Here is a 26,258-nt window from a genome sequence, read left to right as displayed (position 1 = left end):
TCACTATTCGCCTGCAGCCCGACCTGCTCTAATATGAATAGTCATGGAAGGCTCAAACAATAATCTATGTTTCTAGAAAGAGTGATGGCGCCTTCCCAGTTAGGGTGAAGGCCGTCCATCCTCAGCAGGTCGGGTCGGCCCCAGAAAGAAGGCCAGTTATCTATAAACTGCAGTCCGTGCTCACTACAAAAACTAGCCAGCCACTTATTTAGCGAGAATAATCTACTAAACCTCTCATCATTGCCTCTCGCAGGCAAGGGGCCAGAGACAATTACTCGATGCCGACTCATCTTTCTGGCGAGATCACAAGTCCTTGCTATGTTTTTCTTTGTGATCTCTGATTGCTTCATCCTAGTGTCATCCTTGCTGTACATTTTCTTTTTAAATCAACGCCTGCTCCATGTTTGAAGTGGATGATCATTGTAAACAGAAAAAAAAAAAAAAAAAAGTCTGCTTGCTCCGACGTTCTCCACCAATAAATATCACGGCTAAAATGCTGTAATAGTCCAAAAAGAACACTTGGAGAAAGTTAATGAATCTTTTGGAACTGGATTCCGATTCTGTTTGAAGTTATAGAAAATTTTCGGGAAGCCAGCACACGAAAGATTTACTTGGAGTTTTGTTCTTGATAAAATGACATGACTCCTTTTTGTAACTGGCTCCAAGTTAGCCCTTAAAATCGAAGGTTTCGATTTTTCTCCAGAAGTTCCAAATAACAATGCTGAATAGACGATATGCCACAATTTTTTTTTTTTATTGTTTGTGTTTACAAAAGCGGACAAGTTCTCCCCACCACTACACCTGGCCACCGGGGCGGGACGACTATCAGGAATTTCGGCAAAATATTTCATTTTCCCAAACATCCGGCGTATTTCCGGGCCAGCTCTGACCATCACGTCTCAAGTCTCGACGTTAATGAATAGTTTATTTTGTGGCTCTCCGTAGCACTGGCAGTTGTGACGCTTGCAGCCATCAGGCATCACATACAATCCATGCTCACAAGCACATACGTGTGATGTGCCGTGGGAGGTCTCCAGCCGTGTTGCAGGTATCTGGCAAGCTATTCCGCACGTGACCTGGTCGTGATTTACTGTCTTCATTAGCATGCCATCACCGCTGCGTGTGGGTGTGTGTGTGTGGGCGATGCATTTACGCTTTAGGGGGGGCCAAAGTTGGCTCGCTCTGTGTCTTTTGTGTCTGTGTCTTCCGAAAGTTTTAAATCAATATGAATCAAATCATTCTGCCGTCCGCCCCCCCCCCTCACAACGTCTTTCCAAGTCTACTCGTGGCAAATAAAAAGCTTGTTGTAAAAGCCTGCCTGCTTGTTTTGTTTGTAGCGCCGCAGCGAGGTGCATCTTGGCATGCCCTGTCCTGGCATGGCAAGCGAGGGGTTCATGGACACAGGCAGTCGGGCTTGGTGGGGGGGGGGGGTGTAGGGCGAGGACATGGCGGACAGGCTGGAAGCAAGGTCACTCCTAGTGAGTGTGTTTTCATGGTCCACATGCATGGCCATGTGACCCGCGTGATAGATAGCCAAGGATGCGATCTCTTGCCTCACAATCTTCATTTTGTGCTTGCTAATGAGTAATTGGGGATAAATCCTGCCCCCCCCCCTCCCCTTCTTCTTTTTTTTTTTTTTTTAAAGTAGAGCAGTCATTGTCAACATTTTTTTTTTTGTATCAGTTATCCTATCGATTATTTCATTGAACGATCAACTCACCAGATTTTTGTGGTGAATTTATGTGACTTAATTGAACCCCTACTGGAAAATCCGATTTAAAAGAATAATTGGCTGGCAACCGGTCCAGGGTGTGCCCCGCCCACTGCCCGAAAGTGGTCGGGATAGGCTCCAGCACACCCGTGACTCTTCGGATAAGTGGATCAGATAATGGATGGAATTTTGCTTTTTTTTTTTTATTTTATTTTTTTTTCCAGTATAAAGTCTCATCTGCACCATTAGTTCCATTGGTATCGTTTTAATTGAGACTAAATTAGCTGTCAAACTGGAGCGAAACACTTGCTGCCTATCTGTTATCTGCTCTCAATCTCACATCCTCCACCTTTCTCCCTCTCTCTGGGTCCAGATGGGCAGCTTGCAGGTTAACTGGAACAGCTGGAGCTGCATTATTAGCATCCTGCTGTGTGCTCTTATTGGCTCGGATCACCCCACCCCCCTTCCTTCCTTCTCTTTTAGGACTTGCGCTTTGACGTCGTGCAAGCGCACGGGGTCAACAAACGTATTATTGTGGCGTGTTGGAATGTACAAATGGAATAAATAGGCATTGATAAAAATAAACACGCGCTACTTTACAAACACGAGCGCGTTGAGCTAAAGTGTGGTTGGTGTCTTTCTTGATAGGTGTTTTTGTGGTATTTTCAAAGATGCGGCAAGGATAAGCCAGCGAGCTCCCTTCGACTCCCCCTGAGAACGCAGATTAAAGAGACACAGGCAAAAAAATAGATACGACATAGACATGCACGCAGACGAGTACACACTCGCTGCAGGATAGGATTATATAAATGCAGGTAAACAGCATCCTTCATATACATCCAAAGGAATGAGAAGTAAATGGCAAATGGCTCCATCACATCTCCATGGTTACCCGTCTGTCAATCACTCTCATCCTCGTTACACGCTTTACATCCTTATTATGTGACCAAACACATTGATGGACAGTCAACGATGACCCTTTAACACCTTGACGACTACGTAGATCAGAGTCTTGATTATGGTTGCCATGGTGATTAGCACTGGATGCGGACATGCACGCGAACCTTGATGGGCGGGGTATACGTGCATGTGTTAATCGTTCATTAGCTTTTAAGATATAGGACAGTGTTCAAATATTTCTTCAAAATTACCCTCTGGGTAGCAAAATAAGTTCATCCATTCCTTCTGAACAAACAGAACATTTTTGTTAAATTCTAAAGGTTCGTAAAAATCGACTATTTCACATGCTTGTGTGCTTGCGTGGAGTTTTCTCTGGACAACGTGGCTTTCTCCCGCATTCCAAAATGTCCAGTTACTTTGATTTATTAAAGACAAAATTGTCCATAGGTAGGCTTGAACGTATGAATGGTTGACTGGCAACCAGTTTGTGACCCGAGTCAGGTTAAGCCAGGTGTGGGCAAACTATGGCCCGGGGGCCACATGCGGCCCGTTAAACGTTTTAATCCGGCCCGCCCAATTTGAAAAAAATGACATGAAATACTTTCTAAATACTGTTATTTTTCAAAGACATATTTATTGTTGTAAAGATTTTATTCACTTTGATTTCAAATTAAATGTATTTTTTTCTCCGATGAGGTGAGGTTACCAAAACACTCCATCCATCTGTCAAATTTTAGAAGCCGTTGTGGCCCACCAGTCCAAAAGTTTGCCCACCCCTGGGTTAAGCAGTCTAGAAAATGGATAGAAGATAACTCCAGATGCGTAACAGGAGGATCCAGTATTCGCGCAAATAAGGTGCTGTTCAAAATCTATTAGAAGAAAGAATGGCCCTTACGTTGTAAATGCTATCATAGGTGCTGCAGGTTTCTCTCTTGGTTGCGTGTGCGTGGATGTGTGTTTATGGTTTATTCGCACTGATTAAGCGTATTCCCTCCAGGCTACTTTCAAGCTTTCAATTAAGATTCTAAACAGAAATATACTCTGCATTCATTACCCTCATCTCTCCTAACAAGCTAAAAAGCGCGTGTGTGTGTGTGTGTGTGTGTGAGCGGGCGCCTGTGTGTTAGGGTTTCCGTGTGTTTATTGGAGGAAGCGGTAATTCCCTATTTTCCCGTGAAAATCCTGAGCGATGATTCCAAGGCTGGAGCAATGATGTGTGCAGCTCTCCTTGTTGAATGTTAATTAAAGTCTCATTATGATAGGACCATACTAGACATTCATATTAGCTGCTTGTTGTTGCGGTCAAGTGCTCTCCGCATTGTCAAATGAAAATATCCTGGCATGGTGTTGCCATGCCATTTTTTTTCCCATCGTTTTTTATATATATATATATATATATATATATATATATCACCACTATATTCAAATCTGTGTATTTGTGTGAGATGACTGCTGTGTGTTTTTTTTTTGTTTGTTTTGTTTTGGGTTTTTTTTTTATAATTGGGGCTATTCGCTTTCACAGAGCACGTCTACTGTTATGTAATCTGAGTGGGAAAACCCATCCTTAACACACACACACACACACACGCAGACAAAAAGACACACACCGACTCTCCTTCCAAGACACACATGCACTTGTGCGCCACATGGCTCTGCTCAATTTGTGCTTGCTTTCATTATACGCAAACGCAAACTGGTCATTGCCATATGCCAGTCTTGCCTGCCAGTAGTGTGTGTATGTTTTGCCTTTTTTTTTATTGGACATATTCCTGCACCATGAACTTTGTTGATTATACTGTTTCAAATACTATTTAAAAAAACAAACAAACTTCAAGTCGCTCAAAGGAGCTGCCAATCTGAGGGCAGTATAACACCGGCTGCCAGGATGGCCGAGTGGTTTAAGGCGCCGCGTTCAGGACCCAGTCTCCCCAGGAGGCCTGGGTTCGAATCAAGAATTTCCCCATTGTGGGACTAATAAAGGGAATATTATTATTATTATTATTATTATTACAAACACAAATATGTGCAGCCAGTCCTTACTCCTCAGCAACTCCAGTAACAAAAGATAAATAATATATGCCTGCGAATATTGTTAAGTCTACATGTTTTGCGCCACTGTTAGTGTTCAATCGCTGCTTGACTTATGCTATTTGTTCGCTCGTCTATGGCATTTTGTATTGTTTAGTATTAAGTTAAACCGACTTCTCAGATATACATGGAGCCAATCATAACGCCTCAGTAAACTGCAGTAACATTATTGGTTCTTTGCAAAGGATAAAGAATATATGCCTGGAAGTATTGTTATATGTCTGTCAACATGTGTTGCTCCACTGTTTATGTTCAATGTGCGTGAGATACAATTGCTAAAATAAAAAGCATAAAACCACGCAAATGGTGGCTTGTATCTTAAAAAAAAAAAAAAAACTCCTTCGTCGCGTCACTCGCATCACAAGGCGACAATGAATTGATATTTTATGTACAGACAAATTTCATTGCTGTTTTGTGTCGTCTACAGTAGGCTGCATTTGTACAGATCCATAACACTAAACTGTAACTAATATCTCGATAGCTTCCGGCTCAGGACGCCCCATTTGCATACGCAACACAAATCCCCACTGCTCACAGCTGCACGATACGGCCATTTCTTGGATCATTTTAACCGGAAGGCGTCTAAATAAACGTATTCTGCCAGCTTCACTTGCCGTGTATGGCAACAGCGTTTCAGATGCATTGTTGAGATGTTTGCCGTCTTGGTTTCTGTGTTGTCTTTCTATGGTTGGGCCTGAAGCCCACGAGGGATTGCAAAACAAACACACCATGAAGTAAGTAGAATATAATAACTCTCGCCTTTAATGTACGATCACAACTCTTCGTGTTGGAAATGCAGTTGCGTTTTTTTTTGTTGTTGTTGTTTTTTGTTGTGGGTGGTGGCTACACTTAACCTATAGCAATGTCAGACCATGCTTTCAAAGGTGAAGTCCCTCATTGCCATTCAGTATAAAGTAAATAAAAATCCACACAGTGAGATAAGGGGTATTCCGATGATGAAAATATTGACATTTACCTCACTGAACGAGTGATAGAATTAGAGAAGCGATAGAAAATGAGAAAGGGAGAACGTGTGTGTGTGTGGGTGTAGGATACTCGAGGGACCTTTACACTGCAGCATTCTTTGTCTGCGCGTGTGTGTGTGGGAGCAAGAGAGACAGAGAGGGTGAGTCAGGTGGGGGTACACTAGGGACCCCTCCAGCACTGCAGCAGGTTTTGCGTGTGTGTGTATTGTCCAGCCCCCACACTACCAATGGGTCAATCTCACCCCCTGAACCCCACAACCCCCTCCAAATGGTTGCTATGGAAACACACCTTGAGCAAATCCCCTGGAGAGATCCATATTCCTCCACCTTCCATCCACTGCACTCCTCCTGGCCGCACTTTATCTCCCGCCATCTCGGTTGCCCCCCTCTGCCCATCTCGTCTCCCTTCCCGCCGTCACTCTCACTCCATCCCGACTGCATCTGTCTTTTTCCCTCCGTAGCTCGCTTTTGGCTGCCGTCCCCCTTGCTGTCCTCGCCATCTATCGCCTGGCATCCTTGACGGCCTCGGCGCCGCGAGAGACCAAACACACACTCATGCGCGCCCACTCTTTTTTTTTTTCTCCCCACACACACAGCTTCACATAGTTTTGGGAAGGAGGGGCTTGACAAGTGCAAGGAGGGCCAGTAATGGAGGGTTGGTACCCCAGGGACCCCCTGCAGCCATTGCCGAGATAGCAATAGAGGAAAAAAGGGGCGTGGGGTTTTAGGGTTAGTGGGTGCCTGAATACCCGAAGGAGCTTCACAGTCTATGGCAAGACAGGATATGCGTGTGTGTGTGTGTGTGTGTGTGTGTGTGTGTGTGTGGTATGTAATAGGGGAAGGCAGCCACCTTAGGGAACTGAGAGCTCATTTATGCTCTGCTGCATGTTTCACTCATTGTGCTAGTATGTGTGTGTGTGTGTGTGTGTGTGTGATGCCACCTGGTCCCTCTCCTCTGGTCAATTAGCAGAGAGAGAGGAGGGTACGAGGAGAGACTCAAGCTAAAGCGGGGGTACGCAGATACCAACAAGCAGGCCAAATTTGAGCATTTTCCCTCACCATCGAACTTGGCAAAGGCAATATTATATGAACGATTGTCCTGAGCCGTTATCCTGTGGTGTGGGGTTTGTTAATTGTGATTTTTTTTTTTTTCCGCTCCCTACAATGGGGAAATCTTGACGTATGTAGACACAATAAAACAAAACGCCTGTTTTTAGAAAGAATTGAATTCTCTACAAATGATAGAAAAATAAAAGATGCTTGCTCTTGGAGGAAAAGACCCTCTAAACGCAGTCCTTAATACGTTTAAATGTTCAACAATGTAAAATAAAGTGTCCCATTGTGCTGATGACAACCAATCCTGGCTCAGCTTCAGAAAACGGGTGAGCCTTGATTGGTGGTTATCTGAGCCCTGCGCAACTGTGATGTCATTATATGTTGCCCGAAAGTGACAAAATGGCCGCCCTCTGAGATGATTAAATACGGGTGGATTTTGCTGCTTAACTAATTTTCCACAAACGCAAAATTTAAACAGAATGCCGTGATTTGACTCGTAAAGGCATAATAGAACATATTCTTGCAAAGAATTTTGGGGGGTTGACTTCCCCCTTTAACATTTCAAAATACTTTTTAAATTTACTTATTGAATTATAGAAATAGAAATAGAAATCCCTTTATTGTCATTGTACTCAAGTGTGCAACGAGATTAGAGGGCTCCCCTCTCCAGTGCAATACAACAATAATACAGACAAATTTTATTTTATTATTTTATTTTATTATTTTATTATTTTATTTTATTATTTTATTATTTTATTATTTTATTATTTTATTATTTTATTTTATTATTTTATTATTTTATTATTTTATTATTTTATTAGTGTGGTGCCCATTGTGAGTGGTTGGGAGGTGCCCTCAGCCCCTCTCTTCACCATCCGCCATTGGTACAGGTTTTCTCTGCTACCCGAGTTCCGAGTCCTACATTAGTGATTTATTTATTTATTTTTTTTAATATTACCCACGTGTCATGTTCACATTGCCTATTCAAAGCCTGACGCATTCTGAAAGTAAGAACCTTGTGGACTGATCAACACCGTTAAGAAAAATGTCAGCTGCACTAATTTTACCCTCAATGAGGAAATGAAGCAAAAATGTCTTCCTCGTGCCTCGTCATCAACTTTGTCATAGCAACCAATCAAGCACAGTATGTCATCGTATGAGAATTGTTAGCTCTGCTAAAACCGGCCTTAAAAGCAATCAGCCTGCTCCAGGTACTGTAAACATTGAGTTCTTTATCGCGGAATATTTTCTATAAAATGAGTGGAAAAAGACAAAAATCTCCCTAAAAAAAAATCTTGTTTCAGATCGACCTAAAATTCATCGTTCAGTTCCAAAAATCCAAGTATTAACCTTCACCCTGGCTGTCTCTCTTTTTTTTTTTTCTTTTTTTTTTTGTCTCTCTTTCATCCCTCTCTCCCCTGCGTTCCCCGTCCCAGCATGGGCCTCCCATGTTTGTGTGCGTGCGCAAGCCTGCGTGCGTATGTGTGCGGCAAACGCACGCTGTGAGACAAAGTGTAACGGTAGGATGCTCTGCGACTTTGTCATCTCACTATGGGTCACATACACAAACGCTCGAGCATGGGCTTGGTCTCAGAGGGAGATGGCATACCGAGCGTGCGGTCCCCACACATACTGATCAAAACAAATGTATTTGTCACAAAAGCAAACTCTTTCATGACACAAACACAACCACACTCCGGTTGGATCGCTGCGCCCATGCCCTTGTTTCCGGACAGCCCAATTATGGGTCTAAAAATCCAAATGTTTCCCCTACAATCGTCTCTTTTTCTTTTTACTTCTTTTACGTAGCCACTTACTTCCATCACCCTTTAAAAATCACCCGATTGATTCATATATCGCTACAAACTACAAAGCAATATCAGATTTGTGGAATGAAACATGACAATTGATTTAAATGCAGCGCAACATCCACCTTCTCTAAATGTGTGCCGCTCACCATGTGACTCCGCCCCCTCCCTCCCTCCCCCCGCCGCTTCAATCTCCTCGTCAATGATAATGAACTTCTATCAGACTCGCTGTGCCTCGGACACTCTGGCGCCCCACACAACCAAGCGGCCTTTGAGGATTGTGTGCGTGTGTGTGTTGGGCTGCTGGTGCGAATAGGGTGATTTTTAGGGGGGGGGGCAGCGGTGGAGCATACCGTCCTCATAAGCCTGTGAAGCACCCGACTGACACACACGCACGCGCACAGCTATTGAAGCAGGATTAGGGCGCCCTTGTCGGCCTTTGAGGCAAGGAAAGATGGGAATCTTTGTGTGGGGGTGTGTGTGTGTGTGTGTGTGTGTGTGCTTGTCAGTATGGGTGTCATGGGTGTATGACTGAAGATGTTATTAACCTCCCAATCGCCTGCGGCTTGTTGTGCTGACTGGCAAATGCGTGCGTGCACAAATGGCGTCTTTTATTTGTGTCACTTATCACAGGACATGGGTGAGGTATTAAAAATTCTTTATAAGGAGCGACGCGCATTTTTCTTACAGAATATTGATGGAAATGTGTAATAATGTTCATGGTGGGGTTGTCGAGTTTTTTTTGCTCTTCTTCAATATATTATTGCTCATCGCTTAGGGGTGATGAGAAAGAGTCGGCATTAAGTGACAGGGAGACACAAGGCATTAAAGTGATACTTTTTGTAATTTTCAGCAGTAAAACGTCAGAAATTTGAAATCTTCGTTTTTTTTCCATGCGTAATTAGGTCAAAGTTGAACCGTGATTAATTGTTACCTGAGACCTCAACTTGTTTTTAGTTGACAGCAAGAGGCCAAATATGTTTTTAAACATGTTAATTCTACTTGAAAAAGAATTCAGTCATCAAATTGGTTCTAGGCAAAATGTTTTACTGCAAAATTAGTAAAGTTTCTTTCGTAAACTTTTTTTTGTGGCGTTCCAACCAGAATACAAAAAAAACAAAAAAAAAAGTGCAGATGCAGACAACAGATGGACACATCCTTTTAAAACAGGAGCAGCCTGGCTCTTTTTTTTTTTTTTTTTTAATACATTTATATGAAGGCATGCCGTGCAATTGTGAGTTCTGATAATGTACAGTACGCCGTGAAAAAAAAACTGTGACGCACCAAATTATGCAGATGTGCGCTAATAAAACTTCAAATAAAAACTTGAATGTTATATCATTAAATTATGGACATTACGTCCAAAATTTTAATGGTACGAGTAAATGGGCTGCGGGCCATCCAAATGAATCTGCAACCGAGGGACGGAGATGAGAATAAATGGAGTGAGCGACGAGCTAAGTTGGGGGGGGTGCAGTGGACGGTGGGGGTGGAAGGATAACGAGGGCCGAGAGAGGGAAGGGTGGCTGCATGATGGCGGTAGATCACTCACAGCCCCAGTGGGGAGGACAGGCAATTACCAGTTGGGGCATACGCAGCACTGGGACTATTGGGTGTTAAGTGTACGACTGGGGATGGGAAATAAAAGCAGAACATGTGGCAGAGATGACAAGAGAATGGACGTGACTGATGGATCCCGAAACAAACAGTCAAAAATGAGTTTGTGCTGGTGAGGCGTTAACAAAGGAGATGATTTGTTTTACGTGTGTTACCTCCACAAAGGTGATTCCCGCTCACTGATTAACATCCGAATTAAGTTGGAAATTTGTGCTCTGGTCGATCATAGTCAACTTTCCGCTAACACTGCTGGAATGTGCTGCTTGTGGGCGCTTTTGAGAAGAGAAAAGAAAAAAGCCTGTAAAGATGACTCCATTTAGATCAGGTGTGGGCAAACTACGGCCCGGGGGCCACATGCGGCCCGTTCAACGTTTTAATCCGGCCCGCCAAACATGAAAAAAATTAAATGAATAAACCTTGTTAATGTTTTATTTTCTAATTATATAATATATTTTTTTTCTCCAATGAGGTGAGGTTACCAAAACACTCCATTCATCTGCTCCTGGTCCTGCTCCTCTGTCAAATTGTAGAACCCATTGTGGCCCGCCAATCAAAAAGTTTGCCCACCCCTGCTTTAGATCGTATTCAAGAATCCAAAAAAGCTCTTAGAACACTTTTTGAATCAAATAAACTTCATATTTGGTGATTCCAAGGTATTTTTCAAGTTAATACCTGTGACAAGCCTCACAACAAATAATAATTGAAAAATGTGATTAATTGCAATTAATCATGGATTTTTTTGGTGATTAATTAGTTTTTAAAAAAAAATTCATCATTGGACGGCACTACTTACTAAAATTTGAATCTGTGTCTGTCCAACATACATCTGTTGTGAATGCTGTAGTGTGAAAGATGTTCCTGTTTTTTTTCTTCTTCTTTTTATTCCATATTCCTCGATCCAGCCTTAACGTGCATATGTATCCATGTCCTATTTGCAGAGGAGGGCATCAATCACGAGTGCAAGCTGTGTAACCAGATGTTTGATTCACCTGCCAAGCTGCTCTGCCACCTGATAGAACACAGTTTCGAAGGCATGGGAGGTACCTTCAAGTGTCCCGTCTGCTTCACAGGTGAGAAAAAACAAAAAAAACCCAGCCCTCGTTCACCTTCAAGGACAGTCCGCGGGGAACTTTTGAGGCTATGAGAGCTTGATTAGCCTCTTAGCCCGTTCGCCACCAAGCATGTAATAATTTTCGGAACCACTTTTGGTCTGATACTTGAAAGTTGCAGCTTGTTGTTCATTAGATAGACGCCTTCTACTGTCTAATGGCCATAAGATTTCACTTCCTCTCTTTTCTTTCAAGACTACCTTTGCTTTTCATCCTCCCTTGTTCCGACTCTCCATCCGCATCTTCCCCGCCCCTCCCCGTGCACGCACTTACGCTCTCCATGTCACTTCATCTCTCTCTTGGCCTTCCCCAGTAGTTGAGTTGAGTCTTGTGTTGTGTGCTCGCTCCCCAGGTGCTCGGCAATGCTTTAAACTTCAACTCTTTCCCTTGGTGGCCTATGAATTAGTAAAATGGCCACCGCTCCTATGGGGAGTCTTAATAATTCAACGCATACACACTCAGTGAAAACCAGAAGTTTACTGAAACAAAAGAGGAGCAAAAGAAAGAACGATAAGAGGAAAAAAAAAAAGTCCGTGAAACAACACTGGAGCAGAAGTTAAAAAAGGAGGGATAATTTATTGATAAATATCACAAGGTCTGCTGAGGATAGCGCCTCTTGTTTTCTCTGCTTATTTCCCTTGCTTCCTCATCTGTGCTGCTCTCCCACACTCTTCCATTTCCTGACGTTTCCTTTAAACGTGTGATTATTTGTACAGCCACGTCACTATTTATTGTTTGACAACAACCGTGAGCGTTCTGGAGTCAGTGGCCCCGCAGTGAATAATTCAGACATGAAGTGTCGAAAATGTCTTGAATGTTTTTTTTTTTGTTTTTTTTGTTTTTAAACCTAAAGGTTGACGCTCCACTGATGTGTTTAATCCGCGTTCTTCCTCCTCCAGTGTTTGTACAAGCCAACAAGCTGCAGCAGCACATCTTTGCAGTCCACGGTCAAGAGGACAAGATCTACGACTGTTCGCAGTGTCCTCAGAAGTTCTTCTTTCAGACTGAACTACAGGTCAGTCGGCTGCATCCCTCACTTTTTTTTCTGTCATCAATTGATCAGGTCTGAATCAGGACAGACGCTTGAGCAATAGCTTTTTTTTTTTTGTTTTTTTTTTTTTTTTAACTCTTGCCCCTCGCAACCCTCTTAGCAGACTCGTGGCAAGCATGATGGCATTCAGGAGTGTGTGTGAGTGCGTGTTTAAATGAGTAGATGGACTCAGTCACCCAAGTGTAGGTCATAGGCCAGCTGTGTCCTGGTCAGGTATGAGCTTAATCGCTGCTCTTGCATTTCATCTTGTCATTATCTCCCGGAGTCGTTTCACACCAGACCAGTGAGCCAAAAGTGGAAGATGTGTGAACTTCTTCACCTGATGTTCCCCTATAAACGCAATACAAATAGTGTTATAACACATTTATGACTGTTTTATTTGCAAACTATGATAAATAGGAGCATTTTTTTTTGCAGCGCACAGATGATCATGTTAATAATTGATGCAGAATCAACAAAACACATTTTAAAGGTCCCACTGCAGATATTTTTCGATGTAATCTACAACAGAACCATAGCTGCAATTTTAGTGTATACTGTATGAATTAATAAACCTCATTCTGCTTGGTATTTAATCTTGAACCTTTGCTTTGAACGAAGAACTAGGACCAAGCATTGTGCGCTTTTCCTAACTTCAAGTTTTACGGATCTCTTGAGTTTTTTCTGTCTCTGGAGTATGAACAGTTACCGGTCTGGGTGTCTGATCCATTATCTAAAACAGAGGTTCTCAACCACCAGGGTGCGGCCCGGTAATCCGTCCGTGGGTCACTTTGGATCAGGCCGCACAGAGGATGAAAAAAAGAAATAGTAACGTCTTCTAAAGATACGTCAGACATTAGTTTAGTTATTTCCCTTATATTATTCTGCTAAAGTTATGAGCTTCTATGAACCCGTCCGCGGTGGAAAAAAAGATTAGGGACCGCTGATCTAAAAGTTGACGATGTTAACATGTGGCAATTCACAATAGGAATTTGATGGATGATAATAATTATTTACATCGTTAATGTGAGGTATTACTTGCAACCAAATGACACACACGCACACCCCCCCACACACACACGCACACACACGGTGTCAGTGATGTAGGACTGAAGGTGGTGGACATATGGCAGGCCAGTCAATTTAGCAGCAGGGTAACTGTTGGACCCTGTCGGTTAATGTCCGCACAGACACAACTCACAGTCCACACGCTGTCATTCGTCTTACTGATACTACACAGTCCCGGGTGACGCATCACCTATGAAAATCTTATCTTATTAAGTGATGAGCCTTCAATTGATCTCAGCACAGTGTTCATTGCAAAAGCTGCCTTTATTAAAAAAAAACGTTGATGGTGCTTTGATTGACAGATGTCAGAAATGTATAAAAGCAGCAATCTACATTTTGTTTTGAATTAGTTCATTAGAATGATTTTTTTATTTACGTCATCGTTGAATACTATGGTGCTTTGCATTTCATCTAGTGAATTCCTGGTAAAAATTCCTAATTCAAGCATTCGTTTTCATTTTTCAAATAATATTTTTAATGGTATTGGAGGATCTCCAGAACTTCACCTTTCGGCGGGCCGGATTGAAACGTCTAACGGGCCGCCTGTGGCCCCCGGGCTGTAGTTTGCCCACGCCTGGCCTATCATATCCTCCACTGTATTGAAAATGCAAAGGTTGTATAAGGTCATGAAAGATTCATTCTTTTTTTTTTGGGGGGGGGGGGGGGGCACTCAACGGACTGTATTTCTTCCCAACTGCACTTAAGGCTTTATCCACCTTATTAACTGTTTAGTGCCCATTCCAAGTGTGTGTGTGTGGGGGTGTGTGTGTGTGTGTGTGCGTGCGTGCGTGTGTGCATTTGTGATAACCTGCAGCCTCAGTCTGCCGTGCCACATCTCCATCGTCCCACAGGAGTGCTCTCTAAGTGGGCTGGATAGAAATGCCCGACTGGCGGAGATGGAGCACTCCTACCAAGGAGGTTAATGCCACTGCTCGCATTTATCACGCGCACGCGCGCTCCCATGTGTGTGTGTGTGTGTGTGTGTGTGCGTAAAATGGGGTTATTTGTGTGTGTGTTTTAATGAGGTGCGGATGGATGAAGACGGCTGCTTGGCTAGCTCGAAAAGGCTTTGGCCTCTTTCAAGCCCTCGGAGGGTTTACATGATGTCCAGCTCGCACTCTCGTCCTCTATCTCGCTCACACACACACACGCGCGCACACACACACACACCCTGGGGTCATTGCAGCGTGGACACATCGCTGCATCATCCCCTCTCCCTCGAGACTGATTCCTTCTTCACTCCTTCATTTTGCCCACTTCCAACTCGGTCCCTCCCTCCTCATACGCCGTCCCGTCGATGGTGTCGCTATGCTGCCCATGTTTTATCATACATTTGCACTCTTCCGGTTTTTCTCCCTGCCTCGCGTATTTTTTTTTTTTGTCTTCCCGCCTCCCTCTCGCCGACTCCCCCCGTGCGTCCCAGAAGAACCAGCCCCTATGCATATTTTAGCCCCTCTCCTCTCTTCCTCTCCTCTGTGCCACTCCCTGGTGCCACATAAATAGTGCAGACGTAAGCTGGTAAATAAGAGATGTTTTGCTGTGTGTCTTTGTGCATGGGTGTTTGTGTGTGGGACTGAGGGAGGGTGTGTAAATAAGAAATGCCGCCGCCCCGATCATCGAGGTCCTTCCAGATCTCATTTAGTCCCGGGCTTTCTGTCTGTCAATTTTTTTTTTTTCCTAATTCACTTCTAGATCACGGTGCTTTTATGGGTGGTTGGGGGGGGGGGGGGGGGCACTCTAAGGGGTGCAGTTCTGCAACTCATGCCCTGAAAGTTTCCCTTGATCCATCCATCACCAAACCTCCCCAGTCATGCCGCTCTTTGATTCCTCAGGATCTGTTGTTCTCCTTTAGCGCTAGTTAATATTGCATCAGCGCTAGATGGGTGGATTGCTGGTCAGATAAATAAGTGAATGGATGGGGGGGATCGTTAGTTTTCTTCGTGTGTTGTTTCTCTCCAACTGTGCTGGGCCTCTGTAGTGTTGAATATTGTAGTTTTGCATTGCACACACCGCCATGCTTTTAGATGCAATTAAAGAACATGTACTGGTTTTAAACTTACAGGCCAAAGCTCGGAGGTACATCTTCACAATCTGATGAGATCGACATCAAATATTTAGCCGTTACAATCGTGACAATGGTGAGATGTGTATTCATTTAGTTCTGCGTTTATTGTATTTGAAATAAGCAACGCTGGCAAAGCAGCCATAATTGAAACCGTTGTGTACCTAATGAAGTGAACAAGCAAAAAAAAAAAAAAAAAAAAAAACTCAAGCAAATGCACAGGCAAATTTTTAATGCTTCTCATTGGAATGCGAACCATCCAAGGGTGACCCATCCGCCAGTCTGGTGTACATTTGAAAATAAATCACGAAGCGTCTCTTAACTCATTCATTGCCATTGACGGGTATAGACGTCAAAAAGTGCATTCATTTTACCTATGCTGGCATCCAACCAAACTTTAACGTGCAACCCCTTCCACATCCAGACTGCAAATGAGTGGCGCGTGTGCAAAGCCGCCATGGCCGGTTTAAGCACGCCATCTAAGTGTCTGCCATAGGCACATTTACATAAGATATACTTTATCGTGTTGTTGGAATGACGTCGGTTCGTCTGCCTCAATAAAAAAAAAAGCCTCACTGTCTCCCTGTAACTGAATAATGAAAGGCGTGTTTGCAACTGAACCGCACTATTTTTTTTTTTGTTCTCTTTGTGTGTTTTTGCGGTGTGTTTGGGTCTGAGTGTGGCTCCTGACAATGTTTGGGTGTTGCTGTTGGCTGTGAATCTTGTGTGCAGTCGGTGCATGCTCTATGATCAGCGTCTGTGGGAGCGTGTGCGCACGAGGGAGAACTTGAGCCAAAGATCCTTTGGCGTTCCAAGGTGGAATACTCGGTTGCTCCAAGATCTCTCCGCGTTATTAGGATGGGGACAAGGCAAACCCCCCCACACGCTCACACTCTCACGCTTCGTTCCTGAATGTGATTTGGAAGGTATCATCCATGAAAAACATCACCGACTCGTTTATGGTGAAATAGCATGAGCTGTCTGTTTTAGGGGTTGAACTAAAACGGTGCTGTATCATTATTGGTATTATTCATCCACTTTCAACACGGCTTATCAAGTTCAGGGTTGTCGAGTTCTAGAGCACCACTCCGTCAGTTATTATGATGGATGGCCCGCTCTGATCACATGATCGGAATTTGGGGTAGATCATGCGATGATCCAATAGTGGGTAAAAACATTTTTATTAATTTTTTTGCAGTGGTGTAAGTGACAGTCACAGAGTCGCAAACACTAACACACACACAGAGTGTTAATTTATTTTTTTGTTGACAGGCAAGCTTGTTGCCCACTTGTTGCATTTAATGAGGCAATAAATCAATAGTGTTGTTTGTAAATGTGAGAAGTCACGCGCGTGGCCGCCAACTACATCGCAGCGTCATTTTAGTCTGCACACGTCAGTAAATAACAAAGTCGATGTTACTAAAAAAGCAAAGACTCAGACTTTGTGCCAAAAGTGTGATCAGGACATCCATCATTATTATTTTATTTTATTTTATTTTATTAGGATGATGATGATTATTATTATTATTATTATTTTATTATTATTATTTTATTATTATTTTATTATTATTAATATATTATTATTATTTATAATTATTATTGACTAGCAACCAGTCCAAGGGTGGTTTGCCTTTTCCAAAGTCAGCTGGTCGCAGACTCCAGCTCACCACGACCCTGAATAGGTTAAGCAATGAAAATTGATGAATGGATTTGTGCATGCGGACAAGCCTCAAACAATTCATACGTGCCACCCCGTGTCTCCACACACATTTATTTTGTGCGTCACTCTTTGTTTTCGCTTGCATGTATTTTGGCTTGCAATTCTGCCTTGTCACCCATTTCCTCATGCGCTTCATGTGGTGCTGAGCCTCCCAGTTTGCACGGATCACATTCCTCCGAATGCATTTGTCATTTTTTTATTTCTTTTTAGCGTGTGGCTCTCTTGTTTTGCCTCAAATGTGTCATGCACTGTTCTCGTGTGTGCTGGAAGTGAGGTCACTTCCTCCTTTGTGTAACGGCTTCCAGCAGTGCGCTCGCACCTTTGCTGTGGATCGGAGGTGGGGGGTGAGAGGGATGAGCAGTGTGTGCCTTTGCCTCTCGTGTTGCGGTTTTGGGTGCGCGCCCTTTCGTGCTGTGAGTGTATTTTTGGTGTGTTTACTGGTCCAAACCTTAGTGTCTGGGGCAGAGGGGAGGGGAAGTCCCCTTGGGAGAAAACACTCCAAACAGGAGGTCACGCAGGCTGAGCTGGAGGAGGAGGAAATCGGGACTGGTCGTGACTCGGTTGAGAGAGAAAGCCATGTTTGGGATAAACAAACGAGTGTCATTTACCACTAAGTTGAGGAGATGGAGGAGTTACAGGAAGACGTGTGGACAAGTCACCCTGTGCGGCGTGGAAGCGTGTGCGGGCGGGATGTTGAGGGCAGAGGGTGCGTTTATTTTCAAGCTGCTCCCAAGGCAGCATCCTGTCCTGGATGGGCGGGGCTAAAGACAAGCCAGGAAGGAGAGGAAGCGGGCTAGCCCATCTGCTTGCACACACACACACACACACGTACGTAGAGAGACACACACATTTCTGGAAGAATGTCAACTGAGCTATAAATAAATTGAACTCAAAGAAGACCACAAGGCCACTAAGGTGATTTTTCATTTACTGTTAAAAACGGGCATCACACACACACACACATTTGGAGGGCCTCCAATTACCCACACATTTGACACACATTTATGTCCTGACAGCCACTCCATGATACATGAGGGTAGCATTCATCCACACGCCTCTTTCTTTATCCCCTCCACTTCAAGCGTGCGTTACTCCAACACATATTTTTGAGCGAGTCCAGATCATCGCTCGGCCTTGTTCTCACCACACACAAGCAATGTCGTCACATCCTGCAGGTTTTAATTGCAGACGTGAGCCGGTGCTCTCTGTAACTTTAGACATGATCGATGCATGAACACACACAATCAGCAAAAGTGATAGCAGAACCCTGCACACACACACATTCAGAGTGCAATGTAGAAGATAACAGAAATGAGAGTGCACGACAAAGCAGATTACATTTTCTCTTTATCTCCATCACCTCTTCTCTCCCTATGTTGTCCCCTTCTACCTTTCCACAGGAGACCGTGTTGTGTTGTGTTGTGTGTGTGTGTGTGCGTACATATTCAGTGTGCATAGATGTGTGCGTGTGCATGAATGTGCTCTGAGCTGCAAGTGCAAGGCCATGAATGCATTCCCATGTGTGCGTCTGGCAGTGGTGTGCGTAGGTAATGCGACAAGGCCATATTTCCCCTGGGCGCGGGGCTCTGCTGGCTTTCCACTCGCTCGCTCTAAGCAGTTTAGGAAAAACAATGACAGGCCTCGATATGGACTGGACCAGTCGTGCTTGGGAGACATCTCTTCTGAGGACAGTGCACATAGCCTCCGCATGAAAATGTTTACGGGTTAAGATTGAGTTTTTGTCGGACTCGCAATGATCTTAATATATTATTTACTATTCACACATGTTTTGATATGCGGTATTACCGTCAGGGCTGGACCGGGCCATCTGGCAGAGAGGGCAGATGCCCGTTGGGCCAGCGTCTTTTGGGGCCTATGTGGTGCTGTTTAATTATTATTTTTCTCAAGGAGACCAGCCCACAATTTAGAGGGAGCAGCTCATGATACTTTTTTTTTTTTATAATATTGACAGCTTTGCTGAAACGAGTCCTCAAGTAATCCGGGTATCTCGGTTTAAAAAAAAAAAAAAAAATGCCTCAAGCATTTTTTTCTGCCTTCAGTACTCACTTATTTACGTGGACGCTGTCAAGAAGAAGAAGTCAAACTAACCGCAGCAATACTTATTCATGCTAGGCATGACAGTAACACGCCGCCAGCACAACACAAGATGGCCGACTTGAGAAGAAACCTTACCTTAACCGATAGCGTGTCGTCAAAAGCTGTTGCTATCGACTTCAACGGCATATCATTGTCCTGAAATAACGTTCAATTCCTATTTAAGGGCTACTGCTTAATTATGTTGGCTGTAATTATCGGCACCTGTTGCAAGTGTTTAGCGGTGGCTCCAGCGCTAGCGGCTAGCAGCGCTCAAGTGCTAGCCAGAGCCGTCCAGTTACTTTACTTTAATTACTTAATAGACATAAATAAAAAATCTCCGATGCTGACAGCCGGACGCAGTTGCCGTTCGTACCGATCACTTTTCAACAAACCAGGCTTACTCAAGTGTGTTGTATTAGCCGTCAAAATCGCTACTGTGCTTTTGACGTCAGTTCGTCTCATCGACCAAAATGTTTGGAGAGAGTCTAAGATCTCGCAAATGTTCTTAGAGAGGACAATGGTGTTCTAAAAATGTTTTTTCTTTTTTTCACAAAATTCTGAAATATGACTTGGGCAATTATGCTATGTGGCTGACGATGTGAAGTTGTTTGGAGTCAGTCTGTGTGACCTGACAGATGTCATGTTTGACAACTTCCACAACAACTTTTGCCAGCCTTGTTTATGCATTTTCACCCTCAAACCACAACGCTTGAAGGTGCATTTCAATAAATGAAAATATTTTGGGAACCTCAGATATTACATTGAGTCACGACACAATGACAAACAGGATTTAACGTTGACATGATTTAAACCTGATTTTTATTTTTTTCATTGTATGCTAATCTGCTTTAGAGCTAATGGAGAAAACAGAAACTCAAGAAATAATAGCATTGATTTTTAATATTGAAAATCACATTGAATCACTCAATAAAATAATCTCTACTGAAATAAATGACATTTTGTACCATATTCTAATTTATTGAGATCCACCTGTAGTCTGAAAGGTCAGCCATATTAGCATTCAACAGGAACCAATAGCTAATTCATTAATTACTTAAGGAATCAATATTTACGTCCTTTGCAACTGGCTCAAACACATTCACGTGCACACTTCTGATTGCTCACCCTTGCATGATGAATAATACTAACGCATACGTGAGGAGACGGTAGCTGGCGTGTGGCCCTGCTGTCATATGATGGCATCATCCATGTCACAGTGGCTTCCTGTTTGATCACCATCTTCCTCCTGCTCTCCCTCCAGGGAGCATCCCTCCATCTCACCCTCCTCCCCTTGCCCTTATGCTCCGTCCCTCGCGCCATCTACAAATCAATACCGCAACAGCATCACCCCCCACCACCACCACCACCATTCTCCCTCGTTTACCTTGCTGTAGTATTGCCTTGCCTTTTACCACTCCACTCCCATTTGCAACCCTTCAGAGGTCAAGCGTGACGTAAAATAGGAGATGATGTGGCGTTAAACTGGTTGAGCCACGACTCGTACGCCTCCTCTTGTCCTGAAAGAGGAATGAGCCTGACCTCTACTGGCTTGGAGAAGAACTACAGCTGTTCAGTTCACTTCCGAGAGAGACAGAGGAGGTGCGCTTTCTGTCATAATGGGGTCAGTAGCCTCCCAGTGCCATGTGTGACATTACTGGAGACACCTTTACTCACACATACACGCATTATTTTAGCCTACTTAAAAGGGGACGGAGCAGAATGTGGACTCGTGGGTTGCACCTCTGCTTCTCCGTTCTGATTTTTCAGGTTCAATCTGGTCTTCTTGTATTTGGATGGATAGATGAATAGATGTAGATAGTTGCAGGAAATTGGTGTGTGTGTGTGTGTGTGTGTGTGTGTGTGTGTTGCATTAATATTCGTTTCTTTCCCCTGGACGGGCTCGCGCTTGGACCCTAAAGCCGAGTGACGGATACTCTCAAAACACGCGCGCGCGCACGTACGCACACTCTGTCATGCTTAGCAAAGGGCTCAATGGAACATGGTCAGCAAGATAAGGGCCACAGAATGACAAATAAGTATTATCAACCCAAAACCACATATAATCCTTCACATTTTTGTCCCCAACCGACCCTCCTCTCCTCTGTGTTGTGTCCACCCCCCCTTTCGCTCACTCTCTCCTCCTGCCATCGCCTCTTCGCTCATTCTTTTATGTCCCGTCTGTAGTGGGGCCTATCTGCGAGCTAGGGCGATTAATCTGCTTTTTCGGGGTGCTGATGGGCGCTCGGGTGCAGAGTGGGCGTTGATTGGGAATGTCTCGCTGGGAATTGTGTTGTTCAGTGTGTGTGAGAGAGGAGAGCGATAAGGAACGTTTCATGGGGACAAGCTGTACAGTCAAGGGAAAAGAGGAGAGGAGGAGAAAAGCATCTGAGAGGAAATTTCGCTCTGATACACACACATGAATTCCCAGAGAAATGTTTCCAATCATCTTGCCATCACATAGACGCACACGCACGCTCACACACGGACGCAGAGTATTTTCCCTGCTTTAGATGGGATGGCTTTGCGTTCCAAACCAACAAATCCAGATTATCAGTTCAGCTCCCTGTTGCAGCCGATACGTGGGAGCCACGGGGGACTGGTGAGTGCGTGCGCGCGCGTGTGTGTCTGTGAAGCAGCGTGATGATTTCCACACATCGCAACTCTAACATGAGAAGACACTTTTTTTTTTTTTTTTTTTACAAGTTCAATGAATGCGACTGCATTTTAACGCACTCCTCACTTAATTTGTAGTCTGTCTGTAAATTTGGCAGGTTTTCACAGTTTACTGTAACTCTTCGTTGTGCTCGAAACCGTGTTGCTTTTGACTCCGTTTTTTTTTTTTTTGCATTGTGGTCACGTGCGCACTCGATGGGAGAGCTGAGCCCTGAACACATTTACAGTAATCCCTCGCCACTTCGCGCTTTACTTTTCACTGCTTCAGTGTTTCGCGGGTTCTTCTGACATATTCATCAAAATAAAAAAACTAAAGAAAAACGTACATGCTCTCAACCAATGAGCGCCCAAGTGGATTTATCCCGTGAGCTGATTGGCCGCGCATCATCGCAACCTCACCCAGCGCCACAGCTCGCTCAGCAAACACTCGACGAAACATCAGCAAGTAAAATGTTCAGGTGTTTGTTAAAGTTTGTCTTAAAACAGCGTAACTAGATTTTTCAGTCCCATATAACCGTGAAAAACGATGACTGTGTTTTATTTTTAAAGTGAACATGGTTAATAGTGCAGTGGAACACATAGTAGGGCTGGGCGATATGACCTAAAATCAATATCGCGATAAATTGGGCAATTTTACCTCGATAACGATAAATGCACGATAAATTCCCCCTGAGGAACAAAATCAAAATAAATGCAGGAAATGCATATTAACTGCTTTTTTTAATTGACCAACTAGTACACAATACTTTCAATGAAAAATAGAAGTACAGAAATCATTTGAATAAACATTCAAAATAGCATGCTTTGCATGACTTGAACAATGTCACAAAGAACAGGAGAAAAAGGGTACCTCTCACAAAATCTTTTTATGTAAATATATTGTGCCGAGATGCTGTAATGCCATTTGCAAAGGCCTAGATTTGAATGTCAATGAAATGCCAAATAAACGCGTGTGCTTCATCAGGAAAATGTGCCGTCTCGAGTACTCTGGTGCGCAGTCGCCACTTGTCGTCTATGTCATGCCCATTCAGGCTCAAACAGGGATCCATGTTGCGACTCGACCACAAGTCGGATGTGGATGCAAAATGCTCGACATGTCTCCGCTCCCGTCCCGATGTTGTCCATATCGGGAAGTACGGTTTGCAACAAATATTTTCGTACCTCTTGTCGGCTACGTTCATGAGGCGTTTAAATCCTGTGCGCTCCACTGTAAGTAGAGGAGCTCTATCTTTAGACAGCGAATTTACCGACATGGGCAAAATGATGTCGGTCATTCTAATACATTTCGGTAACGGTAAATTATCGGTTTATCGCCCAGCCCTAACACATAGCCAAGTTTCGTGTAGATTTGTAGTTTTATTTACCTATTATTGCCTTCATTTTAGTCAAAGTTTGACCCACCGAGTCCTGCCCCTCTTATGAATGTAAATATGAGGTAAATAACGTTTGCGTCTGACTGCACGACCCCTCATGGTAATGTTTATTTTGATGTACACAAAACAAAAACAAAATGCAGAAAAATCATAACCTATGAGAAAGTAAGCTCGTCAATGCCATGGATGGTCACGCGTCTGTCCGAGTTAATACGGAGGAAAGCCGACGGTGCTGTGTAATCAAAGAGGACACCACAGACTGATTGCCAAGAAACTCGTCACTTGTTACTTGAAATATTTTTTCCAAATTGTTGGCAGTAAAAACGAAGCACGGCGGATGCAGTGCCGTCTATGCCATCCAATAAAAAAATTTGTAAAAAAAGAGCAGCAAGAGCACCTTCCATACCACACATGGATGCAGCCATTGAGGATGTTCTCATTGGTGCTCAAACAGGAGTGAGACTCCCCCACTCCTCAGTTTGCAAAGGAAGTAAAGACGAGTGTGAGCGTTGTTGGCAAGCGGTTTGGTGTTCTTATTCCAGGAGAGGTCCTCTGAGACCGCCAGGAATTTAGTGCTGCTCACCCTCTTCGCAGCAGTACCATTGGTGGTCAAGAGGGGCGCTGTTGAGTCCATCTCAACTAGTTTGCTGTCAAAAGAGCTCAACATGCCTTCAGCTAGTGAGTTACTCTACATCAGGGGTCCTCAATCCTGTTCCTCGAGGTCTGGTGTCCTGCTTGCTTTCCATGTCTTCCTGCTGCAACACACCTGATTCAAATGATCACATAATCAGCAAGGTCTGCAGAAGCAAGATAACGATCCTGATCACTTCAATCAGGTGTGTTGCAGCAGGGAGAAATGGAAAACAGGCAGGACACCGGCCTTCGGGGAACAGGGTTGAAGACTCCTGCTCTACAATGTTTGGACTCCCTTATTATGGGATGGAAGAGCACCACTATAAAACGAATTAACTGTCCCTACAAAATATCGTTTTATCGAAATCTTAACCTAGTGTTGTATAAGTCTCTGCCACTTTACATGACCTTGAAACTCAATGACTGTTGACGATTTGAAAACCCCACCAAAAATCTTTTGACCTTAGGTTTTTGTAGCAAAAATTTGTATTTGATTTTTTTTTTTTTCCAAGAAATTTCGTGGCTCCGCTGAAAGTTGTTCCAAACTTGCTCAATCATTTCTGTTGAAGGCGGTGGGCAGCCACTTTTTTTTTGAAGTTGCAAAAAATAACAACATTGATTGTGATGTGACAATGGCATGACAAGACCACGGCAGCAGAATGCTTGAAAGATTTCACCTTTTACCCTTCCGAGTTCCTCATGAATTTTTGTAAAGTGTCATCGACAGATGAAAAACACTCCGTACAACCACGTGATATGTGGTAGCCCTTTCAAAGGCATCATTTTTTAAACGGGTCATGAATCGTCTTTCATCCGAGTGTGCGTGTCCATATGCTGATGCAAATAATATTCCACAGTCCAGTCTCTTTGTTTTGTCCTCCATCATCCCATCTTTGGCCATCAGCTGTTCTCAAACAAGGAGTCTTTGCCGCCCTTCCCGTCAGAGGCGGTGCACGTCTCTTCCGTTTTTGGGCGGGGGCGAGAGAACAGCACCGTGCTCACAGAGCCCATTATTTCTCCCATCATGTGTTCTCACTTGTCCCCTCTCTCCCTCCCCTCCAGAACCACACACTGAGTCAGCACGCGCAGTGAGACCGAGGCCCGGCAGGATCTCTCGGCTCAGTCGGGGCCCCCGACCCGGAGCCGGCGGGGGAGCTACATCTCCACATCACAGCCAATCAAAGTGTCATTTGCCACTCACATGTAAAAGTGTAACGATCGCACCACTGGGTGTGGCTATTAGCAGCAGCGGGGGAAAGGAATATTAATGGGATATGCTATTAAATAAAGAAAGGCGAGCAGGATGAAGGAGAGGAGTGGAACAAGGTATTGTATGTGCAGTATTTTTAATCGACCCTGCCAAATTCTCTGTTACCATGTCATTATTTTTTAAGTGATACAAAAAAAAAGGAAAAAAACAAACCTGTTTGTTTTGGATCATGTTTATAGTTTGTAGAAAAATCATAATTTTCAATTTGTTCAGTTAGTATTCGAATCCATCTGTGCTCATTTTTCCCCTTCTTTCATATGTATTTTGACTTCTTTCATTTTTTTTTCTATTTTTGAGTTCTCGCAGTAAGTAGGTACTCGTGCTGTATTCTTGTGATTGTCTGTCCTCCAGTTGTAAGTTCCCCTCCCAAATCTCCTTTCTATGATTATTGTTATATATATATTTTCTTCCCTTTTTTGTAATTACTATGAAAGAAAGAAAAAGGAACACATTAAAATGCAGAAAACCATGCAAATGTTTCTTTTTTTCCAGTCTCTACGGGGCCTCTAAAAGTTATTGTAAAAACAAAAATGAATGAAAAAATACGTGATCAGTTTCAGTGCATCTGGTCAATGACTGCTTTTTAAATGTGAATTAACCAGATGGCAATAATATAGTACCGACAAAAAGAAATACTAAAACAAAAAATAAAATAATGATAAAATAAATACATGACAAATGAAGAAATTCTGTGTGGTGTGACTTTATTCCAAACGAGGCCTTGAGTAATTCTGCCTCAGGTACCCGGTTATTTGGTGTGCACCGTCTGGAAGACACGTCAAGCCTGTTTATGTAACACACAGCAAAAACACACCGCCAATGCTGTCAAAAGACCAACTTCAAAAATTCACTCTTACTTTCTGACTCTTACACTTTTATTTGGAAATTGCTTCCTGGCGGTCTGTGATGGTGTGGCGGCTGTCGGCTGACTTGTCTTGTCCTCCTTACTGGATGCTAGCTAGGTGGAGCTCATTTTATATTGTTGCCATAAAATTTTGCCGCCAACAGCAACACGTCATCCTGAACTAATTGATCAATCACTCATCAAAGATGCTAA

The 26,258-nt window shown here is 43.6% G+C and overlaps 1 protein-coding gene across 5 annotated transcripts in view; it reads left to right on the top strand.

Annotated features, from left to right (window-relative positions):
- znf423 (zinc finger protein 423) overlaps window positions 1–25,670 on the top strand; it is a 121,927-nt gene extending 96,257 nt beyond the window's left edge. For all 5 annotated transcript variants that reach the window (XM_088298304.1, XM_088298303.1, XM_088298306.1 and 2 more), the window contains 3 exons: window positions 11,105–11,236; window positions 12,175–12,290; window positions 24,994–25,670. In XM_088298304.1, the coding sequence (XP_088154430.1) occupies window positions 11,105–11,236; window positions 12,175–12,290; window positions 24,994–25,023 (278 nt within the window). In that variant the 3' untranslated portion in view covers window positions 25,024–25,670. The remainder of the gene's footprint in view (window positions 1–11,104; window positions 11,237–12,174; window positions 12,291–24,993) is intronic.
- The last annotated feature ends 588 nt before the right edge of the window (window positions 25,671–26,258 follow it).

Source organism: Idiotropiscis lumnitzeri, chromosome 6 (assembly GCF_059441095.1).
Source record: "Idiotropiscis lumnitzeri isolate Australia: NSW breed Sydney's pygmy pipehorse chromosome 6, RoL_Ilum_1.0, whole genome shotgun sequence".
NCBI lineage: Eukaryota > Metazoa > Chordata > Actinopteri > Syngnathiformes > Syngnathidae > Idiotropiscis > Idiotropiscis lumnitzeri.
Note: the sequence above shows the minus strand (reverse complement) of the source record. Positions and strands in the feature narration are given on the sequence as shown.